At 43.3% G+C, this 12,467-nt stretch overlaps 2 protein-coding genes and 1 pseudogene across 2 annotated transcripts; 1 reads left to right on the top strand and 2 right to left on the bottom strand.

The window, feature by feature from the left end:
- Positions 1–801: 801 nt before the first annotated feature.
- LOC101837763 (olfactory receptor 11H7-like) lies at positions 802–1,753 on the bottom strand. The gene is given in 2 exon segments (XM_005087484.2): positions 802–1,695; positions 1,697–1,753. Coding segments are annotated over 2 exon segments (945 nt in total). The 5' UTR covers positions 1,748–1,753.
- A 3,264-nt stretch (positions 1,754–5,017) lies between these two features.
- Positions 5,018–7,928, top strand: LOC101840716 (annotated as a pseudogene).
- A 2,981-nt stretch (positions 7,929–10,909) lies between these two features.
- Positions 10,910–11,923, bottom strand: LOC101838027 (olfactory receptor 11H6). The gene has a single exon (XM_005087485.2). It carries the CDS (start codon positions 11,921–11,923, stop codon positions 10,910–10,912), a length of 1,014 nt encoding a protein of 337 aa, XP_005087542.1.
- Positions 11,924–12,467: the final 544 nt, after the last annotated feature.

The raw sequence follows: 12,467 nt of genomic DNA on the forward strand, positions 1-12,467 counted from the left end.
AGACGACTCTAGCGTGTGTCAAGTTGGCATAAAGCTGGTGGTTCAACGGGCCTCTTGTTAACTTGACAAACAAACGTCACCATTAAGCTGTAACCTTTCTTCTCTTGTTCATCCACAAGAACACAGTTAGCATCAATATCACCATACAAAACATTTTACAAACTTTAAAAAGTCCCACAGTCTTTACAAATTCAAACACTTTAAAATTCAGTCTCTTAAAAAAATCCAATGTCTCTTTTAAAATCTACAATCTCCTTAAAAATTCAGATTCTCAACTGTGTGCTCCCATAAATTAAAAAAAAATAAGTGAACACTTTCTCACTTCAAGTAGGAAGAACCACGGCACAGCCGCAATCTGAACAAAGCAAAATAAACTCCAACAGTGTAGGCAACTCAATGGCCAGTATCTGGGATTCACTCATGATCTTCTGGTCTCCTCCAAAGTGCTCGAGTCACTTCTAGGACTCCATCTTTTGTAGCACGAGTAGATTTGTCTTTTAGAGTCAGGATGGCTCCACTCTGCACCTGGTGGACTATCTGTCCAGCCTTGACATTTTCTGTTGTTCTTTTGAGACAGGGTTTCACTTTCTAGTCCCAGCTGGCCTCGAACTCACAGAGATCTACCTACCTCTGACTCCCAAGAACTGAGATTAAAGGTGTGCCCTGTCCAGACTAACGGAACAAGTTTCATTTTTATTTTTACTTATGCATATGTGTGTTTGTCTGTGTGAGTAGATATCACACGTATGAAGGTTCCCTTGGAAGCATTGGGTTCCCTAGAGTTGTGTATAGAAACCCTATTTATGAGTTTCCCCTAATCCTCTTTCCAAAGAAGACATGTTGGAGTGCGTATTTCATGTCCTTGTTACGGAGGCTATAGATGAAAGGATTTAAAGCTGGTGTCACCACAGAGTATATCAGCGTGATAATTTTATGCATCGCAGCTGAGTTGCCAGAAGTGGGAATCACATACATCACCATTATGGTTCCATAGAACAGAGACACTACCAGCAGGTGGGATCCACAGGTCGAGAAGGCCTTTTGCCGTCCCTCAGAAGAAGGGACCCTCAGGACGGCTCTGAGCACCAGGGTATAGGATCCAAGGATGTACAAACTAGTGAGGACAATGATAAGAGTGCTGCCGGAGTAGAAGACACGCCTTATGGTGGCTGTAGGAGTACAGGACAGAGCCATTAGTGGGTCCACATCACACAAAAAATGATCAATGATGTTGGGACCACAGAAAGACAGCTGAGAAATGAAAAAAATGGGTATCAAATGTCCAGAGAAACCAATGATCCAGCAGAGGGAAACCAGAGTGACACAGAATTGCCTGGTCATGATGGAAGGATAATGCAATGGGAAGCAGATGGCTAGGTACCGATTGTACGCCATGGCGCAGAGGAAGAAACACTCGGTTATGCCCAGGGAGAAGAAGAAGTAGAACTGAGTAAAGCAGCCAGGGAAGGAAATAATCTTAGATTCGGAAAGAAAGTGGACCAGCATGTTGGGGACTGTGCAGGTCACGTACCAGATTTCTAGGAAGGAGAAGTTGGCCAGGAACATATACATAGGGGTATGGAGTTGGTGGTTCCATCTCACTGCACAAATGATGGCCATGTTCCCAGTTAAAGTCATCGAGTAGACCAGCAGAATCAGTGAGAAAAGTGTGATTTGGATCTTCCAGGGCCCGGGGGAAGCCCAGTAAGACAAAATACGTCACTGTGGATACCTGTGTCTTATTCATGATCACCAGACTGTGGGGAGAAGACAGGAAATGGTGATCTACTTTGCTGCTGAAACATCTTGAAGCCTTTCTTGGGGCCAAGAGTCTGACTCACGCAGGCAATTGCATTGGATTTTTAAAATGTTTTAAAATTTTTACATTCCAACCCCAGGTCTCCTTCCCTCCCCTTCTCCCTCCTCCCTCCTTTCCCTCATCACACCCCCCCATATATTCCTCAGAGGAGATAAGGCCTCCCTTGGGGAGTCACCAAAGTCTGGGATACCAAGTTGAGGCAGGATCAAGTGTCATGTGTCATCCCCCCCCCCCCCACAGTAAGTCTGAGCAAGGTATCCCACCATAGGTAATGGGCTCCAAAAAGGGCCCCTGGCAGTAGGACCAGGGCTTGTCCCTAGTAGATGAAATGTATTGGAAAAAATAAGTCTTGAACAAATCCTATCCTATTCCTGAGTGGGCTACAAAAATGAATTCTAAGTTTTGTGAGTTTTCTGTGGAAGTAGAGAAAAATCAACAAAATTTCATCTTTGCTAGTTTAGCTATATATCACTTTCTTAGCAAAAGGCCCTGGGTTTGATCCCCGGCACCAGAAAAACAGTTATAAACAAACAAAATAAGAATATTTAAATATAAATGCTGAACTGAACTCCTGGATCCCAGTTGCAGAGAGGGAGATGTGTTGAGCAAAGGGGTCAAGACTGGGCTGGAGAAACCAACAGAAACAACTGACCTTGAATGAGGGGAACTCATGGACCCCAGACTGATGGCTGAGAGACTAGCATGGGACTGATTCAGACCCCCTAAATCTGGGTGTCGGTGAGGGGGCCTTGGTAATTTATGGGGTCTCAGGTAGTAGATCAGTATTTATCTCTGGCATGCGAATGGACTTTGGGAGCCCATTCCACATGGAGGGATGCTCTCTCAGCCTGGACACACTGGGGAGGGCCTAGGCTCTGACCTGGATGATAACACATACTTTGGAGATCCCCCATGAAGGGCTTCACCCTCCCTAGGGAGGGGAGTGGGGATTGGGTGGGGGGTTACAGGGTTGGGGGGGAGGGAAGGGAGAAGGAGCTGGGATTGACATGTGAAGCAATCTTGTTCCTAATTTAAATAAAAACCCAAACAAACAAGCAAACAAACAAACAAACAAGCAAAACCCCAAAAATTGCTTTCACTTACTAGTAAAATAAATAAAAAACAAAACAGAATATAGTATTATAAAAAGAATATTTAAATAATGATAAAAATGATTTGATTTATGCTGGCTTGGTTTTCAGTGAAAGTTGTTCAGAGGCAACCAAAGTGCCATCCCCTCAAAATGTGAGGACATGTATGCCATTATTTTCAATAGAGGTTGTATAAATTTGGATGGTTTATAATTTGACATTAATTCAGATTATCTTTGGAGCTCTTTCCATTAGGAGAATTTATTTTTGACCATGTTAAATAGTAACAGGAGAAGAAAGTCAATAAACATAAATAATTTTTATGCAGTTTGCTTATTCCTATTTAGGAATTGTGTATTGTGATAGCTAATTTATGATTTTATAAGCAATTATTTATTTTTAGCAATAAAAAGCCACTATTATTTACTCTGCTTTCACATGTCAATCTATCATGCTTCTTACACATCTGAAAGTGTTATTTCTCACCCTCCCTGGGGAGTGGATGGGGGTGTGGTGGGGGGGTCAGTGGAGGGCATGGGAGGATGGAATTGATATATAAAATAATAAAGTTTCTAATTTAAGTAAAAATTTATAAAAACCCCAAAAATGTTATATTAAAAATGGACATAATGTATGAGAGTATATGGGGATATTTACGAGATTTTTCCCTATAGCACTTCTTATTAGTTCCCGAAATTTTCCTTAAAGTTTGTTATTCAGAGACTACCTTAGATCATTTAAAATACCTCCAATATTAAAAAATGGGGCACCAAAATAAAAATAGTTGTTTCTAAATAAAGTTTACTCACATTCCAAAATGTGCCCTTTTCTTCAGAACATAGTGACCAAAGATACGTTTGCCCTCTTTTTATAAGAATACACTAATTGTACAGAACACACAGGTTACTATACTTCTATGATTTTTCTCTTCCCCATCTCAGTTCACCCTTCCTCTGGATCCTTTTAGTTTTCTTCCTCTTTTGTCTTTGTTTCCGATGAAAAGTAATGTTGAGGCTCAAGCTCGGGATGGAGGTAGCAAATGCCTAGCAGGTATGAGACCCTGGACATCATAACCTGCACTGTACAAAGTGAAAACAGGTGGAGGAGTGAGGAGCAAAGGCGTCAAGACCGTGCTGGTGAAATTCACAAAGACAGCTGACCTGACAAGGGGGAGCTCTCGAACCCCAGACTGATGGCTGAGAGGCCAACAGGGGACTGATCCAGACTCCATGAATGTAATGTCAGTGAGGAGGCCTCAGCAATCTGTGGGGCCTTGGGTAGTAGATCAGTGTTCACCATGGTGTACGAATGAACTTTGGGAGCCCATTCCACATGGAGGGATGCTCACTCAGCCTGGACACATGGGGAAGGGTCTAAGTCCTGCCCTGGATGAAATGACAGACCCCGGAGTTCCCCCCAAGGAGGGCCTCACCCTCCCTGGGGAATGGTGTGGGGATTGGGCTGGGGGCTGGGGGGAGAGGGAGCTGGGATTGACATGTGAAGCAAGCATGTTTCTAATTTAAATAAAAACATGTATTGAGAAAAAAATCTGAAAAAAGAAAGAAAAATAATCGAAACACAGAGATAGAACATGATGGCAGTCTGGCGGATAAACAGAATTTTTTTAAAATTACTTTTTAAAGCTAAGGTTTTAGTGTGAACAGTACTGGCTGGCCTGAAACTTGCTGTGTAACACCCTGGGCAGTGTTTTGAACCCTCAGTCTTCCTTTGCTTTCTGAGTGGTAGGTACAGTCATGAGCTTCATGCCTGGCTTAAGGAAATACTTTTAACTTTTTGAGTAATAAGAGCAGAGTTTGAATCATACATTTTAATAGAAATGGTAATATGGCATTTGCAGTCCCCACTGAACATACTAAAATAGAATAAAGCTATTGAAGAAATGGTATTAGATGAGGTAAATAAACTTGTGTAGCTGCCACAGGAGCAACAGATTAGTAACAGCCCAAATGAATGGCCCCAAGTGAGCAACATAACTTCCCTTTTTCTGGGCAAGAAGCCCTGAAGAGAAAAAGAGAAAGATGGGCATGAAGAAATTTTAAGTTTTAGAAACTAGGATAATTATTAAGAACACAACCAACCTGCGTTGATGCTCATTTTGGTAAGATATCAAGAAAGAATGGTTCCCGCCGGGCGGTGGTGGCGCACGCCTTTAATCCCAGCACTCGGGAGGCAGAGGCAGGCGGATCTCTGTGCGTTCGAGGCCAGGCTGGACTGACAGCCTCCGAAACAATACAGAGAAACCCTGTCTCGTAAAACCAAAAAAAAAAAAAAAAAAAAAAAAAAAAAGAAAGAATGGTTCCCCACTACAGAAACACTGCCCACTCTGCACCTTTCCATGTGAAAAACCTCTCATCAACAGAATTCCAAGTAGTCCCTTTACCTGGAAGGGAGCAGCGGAACAATGGCTCTGAACTCAGGGTCACAGATTTTGATTCCAAATCAAAATACATAAGTCAGAGCCGCACGCATATCGGTGGCTCTGCCTTACAAGCTTGTCATTACGTTCTACGTGAATTCTCAGTCTTCGTCAACACTGGTTTGATCTTACAGCCACAAGCACCTTCTCGTTCTTCTCCTCATCCCCATTTTCTTCCTCTTTTTGCTTCTCCCCTCAAGAAAATGGTCTCATGTGAAACATTCACATTTCCAATTTAAATAAAAACATATCTTGAGAAAGAAAAAAGAAAATGGTCTCTATTTCTATGGCCTCTCTATATAGGTGAGACTGACCTCAAACTCAAGAACCCTTTGTTCCTCTTCCGGAGCTATGATTAGAAGCTTGCACCACCATACCCAGAGCCTTTCTTGTTGAGCAGGGCGACAGAGGAGAGGAGAACTGAGAAAGGAAAGCGGTAGCATCAAGAACTGACTGCTATTGGTTTCCCTTTCGGTGGGCAGAGCTATTCTCTCACTATTATGCACACGTAATAAAAGGCCTATCTTCCCTGCTTCCCTAACCACCTTCTTACGAGGAAGAAGACCCTGGGAACAGCTTTTTTTACTGTTTAGCACATTGGCTTTGGGGCGGGCAAATTCCACAACGATCTCATCATTCTGAATAATTTTTTTCCTTTAGCTTTGAGCAGAGAGACAGAGTGACAGCCTTTGGAGCATATTGAATGGACAGACGCATCAGCAAGCAGGCTCACCTATCATGCACAAAAGCATTAATGCCCACCAGGCATGCGGTCATCCACAAAGTTTCTCTCCTTTCCCGGGTCAACTATGGAGGCTGTGCATAAGCACTTCATACACTACCGATTTTGCTTCCTCTGACTACAACATTGGAGTGTTCTGTTTCTCGCTGTGTAAAGATTATGTGTTGGCTCCAATTTATGCCCCTTGTTGTCAGCTGTTGAGATTTCTCAACTCTGTTCAAGTGAACTTATTATTTTTTTCACGCTGTCCATGGGGACCTCTTTGTTTCTCGTCATGTAGTTTCATTAATGCTTTTGATAAATTGATCTACGGGGATTATTAAAGATAGTGTGTCATAGAGCCCATGGCCTCCTTAGGCTTGTCATGAAATACATATCATGTCCAATTAAATCACCTTTCTTTTAAACATTTCTTTATTATATTTTAAAACGTTGATCCTTTTAATTTTAAAATTATACCATTTGCTTCTTCCTTTCCCTCCCTTCAAGTCTATCCATATATACCTCCTTGCCCTTTCTCAAATTCCTGGGTCAGTTTTTCATTAATTGCTGTTACACACATGCACACGCACTCCTAAGTATATAAATACAATCTGATCAGTCTATATAATTTACATTTATGTTTGATTTTAGGAATGACCATTTATATAAGGCATTGGGGGGACGCTGTTTCTTCCACTCTCGGCATCTGTTAGGTGCTTGTATTTATTTCTATGTTACCAGAAGCTTCCAAAAGAAGAAAACAACCAACAGCCCCCCCCTCCGATGCCTATGAACCATAACAATCCTGGTGGCACAATAACCCTAAGGGTGCAGTAGGGGCACACACACCTTGTTGGTAACCAGGAGCTCTCTAATTGAACTTCAGACCTTCCCAACAAGAGGGATAATCATAGCTGGTATTGGAAACCTAGCCAACTACCCAGGGCTAGTGAAATCATGGATCTTAGAGGAGAACCTGCAACTACCACTTTCCTAAGTAATTATAATCCCTGACTACATTCTGAATATCTGTTCTTATATCCTCAGTTAAGTGTAGCCTTTGCCCTTTATCAGGGAGACGTCACTATACAGATGGAGACCACTAACATTCTTCTTTTTTTAAAAAATAAACTTGTTTAAACTTTTTTGGTTCTCTCTCTCTCTCTCTCTCTCTCTCTCTCTCTCTCTCTCTCTCTCTCTCTCTCTCTCTCTCCCTCCCTCCCTCCTTCCCTCCCTCCCTCCTTCCATCCATCCATGGGTCATGTTGTGTTTGTAGAAGCCAGATGGCATTTGTGGGAGCTGGTCCTCTCCTTTCACCACATGAATCCCAGGGATCAGACTCAGGTTGTCAGGCTTAGCAGCAGGAGCCTTTACCCCCTGAGCCACTCACTGACCCTTAATGTCGTTCTGAAGAGCCTGTTTCACTCTGAAAGGCAAGGCTCGATCTGGTGGGTTAGCAGCATACTTTGTAGCAGTAGCTTGTGCTGCGGCAGCCGGACAGAGCGGCGGCGGGACAGGTTCAGCATCTCAGGCGCCTCCCACCCTGCACCTGTGCCGCAATACCCAAGCAGAAGGTCAGCACTGATTGAGTGGCTGTCAAAGGTGGAGCCCCAAGTACTGCCCTGCGAGGCTGTCAACCAAGCCCATCCCTTCCGGGGTGGACACGAAGCCGAAAAAGGTCGCGGGAGAGGGATAAATCATCAGACAAAAAAGTGCAAACCAAAGGAAGGGAGGAGCAAAGGCCAGCAGGCTGAAGGGCTGAGCAGCGAACGACAGACGCGCCTGCAGAAAATGGAGAGACCGGAAAACCAGAGTCCAGCCTCTGAAGCAGAAGAGAAAGGAGCCAAGTCCGACTAACCATGCGCCGTGTCTGTCAGTGGTCCCTGCCTCCCTTCGCATACAATCCAGAGGAGTGTTTATACCAACTCTTTTGTTAATACAAGTTTTCAATAGCTCTAGAAACATTCTTTAAAGATGAGGGAATCCCTCCTCATCCCCCCTCCTTTTAAGTGTATATGAGTTTCTTTTAAGGGGTAATGCATTTGCTGGTTGTTTATTTTTTCTTTTCTTTTTCTTTTTCTTTGGTAAACTAGAAAACAGCAGAATACTCAACCAGGAGAGGCTGTGACTGTCTCAGGGGTCACCACAACGTTCTGTTGAGGGGCAAGTTTTATATCCTACAATAGGAAGCACGCTTTAGACAACAGTTTGGAGTCTCAGTGGTACGTTTGTGTCTGGGATATATATCTCGTCTAGTATTTCTAGTAGAACAATTTCCTACAAAAGCACTCGGTGTTGTGGTCCTTGCCCTGTCAGAACTGTAACGTCTTTGGTCATGGCAGTTCATGTTCCTAACAGTTGTGATAATGCGCTGTGGAAGATGGAAATTTTGGGTATGTACTGCATGTGGCAGAAAATTCTGAGTAAATGGAACTGAGCATCATGACCTACTCAGAGAGAAGCCTCTGCAAACCACAGTGAAAAGCCTCAGTTAGAAGTGTTCAAAGAAAATTAGGTCAAGAACAAGTTTCAATTTTGTACCCAAAACTTACGATAAAACAGGAAGGTCATCAGCTGAAGTCGTTTACCTGAAATCAGAGGGCAGAACTTAGTTACAGTAAAATTGGGAGCACAAAAAGATGGGCCTCAGCTGGCAAAACCAGCAGAGACAGCTGATCTGAACAGGGGGGAGCTCTTGGACCCCAGACCGACAGCGGGGAGGCCAGCATGGGACTGATCCAGACCCCCCGAATGTGAGAGTCAGTGAGGAGGCGTGGGCAACCTATGGGGCCCTGAGCAGTGGATTAGTGTTTATCCCTCGAATACAAACAGTCATTGTGTGCCCATAACACAAAGAGGGATGCTCTCTCAGCCTGGACCCTACGGGGAGTGCCTGGACTCTGCCCTGAGTGAAATGACAGACTCTGGATATCCCCTATGTGGAAGGAAGTGGGGATAGGGTGGGGGGCTGGAGGGGATGGTAGATGCCTGGTGTTCCCATCAAAACATGCTTGACAGCAGTGTTCAGAGGGCATGGTCATTTGAGGATAATCTTTTAATTCCAAGTTTTATACTAAAACTTGCAAATTGTAATATTTCCTCCCTATGTTGATTTGACAACTCCAACAGAGCAAGTAACAGGAAATAAAACAAGTGTAATACTTCCAAACTTTCATAACGGAGGTTTTACTGATTGAGGACAGACATTTCAGTTCTTAGCACACGTGCCCACACTCTGAAGTCGTACACTGTGTTCACGTGCTAGACACGCTTTGGTGGAAACTTGGGTTTGGTTTCCAGCATCCACATGGCAGCTCATAATCCTCTGCAACTCCAGTTTCATGGTATCCGATGCCTTCTTCTCTCCTCCTTGGACATCAGGCCCTCAGTATAGATATATGCAGGCAAAACACCCATAGACATAGGATAAAACAAGATGGTAAATCATGGGACCACTCCGATTGGAAGCAAACGTGTTGAGATAAAATGGGAAGACCGATCATGAGGTGCAAGGTTTCTGTGGCGATCGGCAGGAGAACTGAGGAATGGTGCTATCTCCTGAGCTGTGGTAGGAAGAAAAGCCTTTATTTTATCTCTAAGAGAGGGAGGTACAAAGAAGAGAGGTGTGACCATCTCATGACCTTGGTGAGAAAGGCAGCCTCAAAGTATGACACACACACACACACACACACACACACACGTATATATATGAGTATACATAATACGCACACATATATGTAGTGCTGCATGTGTGTATACACATGTGGTGCTTATACTCATCTAAGAAAATTTATTTTCTGACTATGAAAGATTACAGTAAAAAGCTCCAGGTAGCTGGGCGGTGGTAGCGCACGCCTTTAATCCCAGCACTCGGGAGGCAGAGGCAGGTGGATCTCTGTGAGTTCGAGGCCAGGCTGGACTGACAGCTTCCAAAACAATACAGAGAAACCCTGTCTCGTAAAACCAAAAAAAAAAAAAAAAAACCAAAAAAAAAAAAACTCCAGGTAAGCATGCAACTGATTCCTTCCACCAGCTAAGGTTCGAATATGTATCACAGAGGAGGAAAATAGACATAAACACACATATTGTTTGTGTATATGTTAACATCAGCAAGGCCACACACACTTACAAAGCTTTATTATTAAGTATTTGTCATCAGTGAGCTGAACCAGAACTGTTTAAGGAACTGTGAAATATGAGCCTCTGCCTCTGTTTCAATGTGGGTTAGCATGCACTTACAAGAAGCAATTCTTTATTGCTACTACACATAAGTTACAAGTGACCCGTTTGCAATACAGTAGTATAGTCAGTACAGAAAACAATATGGAGATTCTTCAAAAACTAGAACTTCTATATGATCAAGCTACATCACTACCAGATAAACATCCAAAGGAATTAAAGCCAATGTACAAAAGAGATACCAGTGTACTATCTATGACAGTTAAGGTACAGAATCATCCAAGGTGCCTGCCAGTGCCAATGGATGGACAGAAAAAGACTTATACAAATACATTTTTTCCTTGAAGAAGAATGAAGTCCTATGACTTGCAACAAATTGACAAAACTGGGGACTATCACCTTAAGATAAATAAGCCAAGCACAGAAAACCAAGCTCATTTATTTACGTGGAAACTAAACTAAGCTAAAGTGCTATCCCCAAAGAATTATTAAAACTTTGGAAATGGGTGGGGTATAAGGCAAAGATGAAAGGAGTATGATTATGAGGAATTCAGAGGAGACTGTGGCAATGTCACAGTAGATCCCAATAATCAGTATAATAAAATAATTTTTAAACATGTTAATATAAAGAGGCGACCCATGGCTTCTTCAAAACTGTCTCAGTTTTGGATAGTTGTTAGTCCCAGGACTTTCTTTAGGGCGTTTTTCATGTCTTTGTTTCGGAGACTATAGATGAGGGGATTTAAGAGGGGGGTCAAGGCTGAGTAAATCAGAGTGACAATCTTCTGCATACCCGCTGGGTTCCCTGACGTTGGGCTCACGTACATTACCATAAGGGTCCCGTAGAATAGCGACACCACCACTAGGTGGGATCCACACGTGGAGAAAGCTTTAGTTCGACCAGCACCAGAAGGAACACGAAGCACGGCTCTGAGCACTAGAGTGTAGGATCCCAGGATGGAGAGGAAGGGCCCAAAGATGATCATCGAATTGAAGGTATAACACAGAAGCTCTGTGGAAGGAGCGGAGACACAGGCCAGTGCAAACAGCGGTCCTGGGTCACACACAATGTGGTCAATGGTGTTAGGTCCACAGAAAGGAAGTCGGGAGATGAGGATGATCGGCACTGGATAGCAGAGGAATCCGCTCACCCAGCAGACACAGATGAGGGTTACACAGAACTTCCTAGTCATGATGGAGGGGTAGTGCAATGGCCGGCAGATAGCCAGGTATCGATCATAAGCCATGACCGATAAGAAGAAACACTCTGTGGTACCGAGTGAAAAAAAGAAATAGAATTGGAGGAAACAGGCAGAGAAGGAGATGGCCTTACTCTCAGAGAGAATGTTGACCAGCATATTTGGGATGGTGGAAGAAACATACCATATCTCTAAAAAGGCAAAGTTTCCCAGGAAGATGTACATGGGTGTGTGGAGCCTCTGATCCCATTTCACAGCACAGACAATAGCTCCATTCCCCAGCAAGGTCAGGAGGTAGAGAATCAGAATCGAGGAGAAGAAGAAACCTCGTGTATCCCCCTGGTTACCGAAACCCAGGAGGATAAACTCAGTCACCAGATGTATTGTATTGTTCTGGGATCCCGACACTGTTAGAAAAACAGAAACAAACAAGAAGTGAGTGATAATGAGTATTTTCAGGCTTCTCAGACGCATTGCCAGAAAATGTACTAATAAGCACTTTTCATCGCTTCCTTGTTTCCTCCTGATGACCCTTTGATCAGCAGGAGCAACTCTTTATTTTTCTTGCTTACAAAGAAGAAAAATGATGTCCAGAGAGATTGAAAGGGGAAGCCTAAGGGTATGTGCACAAACAGTAATTTTTACACACACCAGCCCATTTGGACTTTGGTCATCTGTTAGGGTAAATCTCATTGTCCTTGGTAGGAACTTTGGACACATATTTTTCGTTTTGAAGCACAATTACGTACAAATCTGAAGGAATATTATTGCTGAATTGCCTTTGTAGTCAGCTCTCTATATAGACATCCAATAAAGACAGATAAGAACGAAACTGTGGAGTAGGCTTGAGCCCTGTTGTATTTCCATTCTTAGGCTGCTGCACAGTATCCAGTCATCTGAACAATGTTTTGGGGACAACCTGCCTAGTTTCTTTGTGGCCACACCCTCTCTGGTAGCATCTGGATTCGCTTAACAACCCAATGCCCCCTTTGAGTGCTGGTTTTCTTCCTAATTAGTT

The sequence above is a fragment of the Mesocricetus auratus genome, unplaced genomic scaffold, assembly GCF_017639785.1.
Source record: "Mesocricetus auratus isolate SY011 unplaced genomic scaffold, BCM_Maur_2.0 Super-Scaffold_100048, whole genome shotgun sequence".
NCBI classification, from domain to species: domain Eukaryota; kingdom Metazoa; phylum Chordata; class Mammalia; order Rodentia; family Cricetidae; genus Mesocricetus; species Mesocricetus auratus.

Coding starts and splice junctions, on each gene's coding strand:
- LOC101838027 (XM_005087485.2), bottom strand. CDS start 11,923: ATGCGTCTGAGAAGCCTGAAAATACTCATTATCACTCACTTCTTGTTT.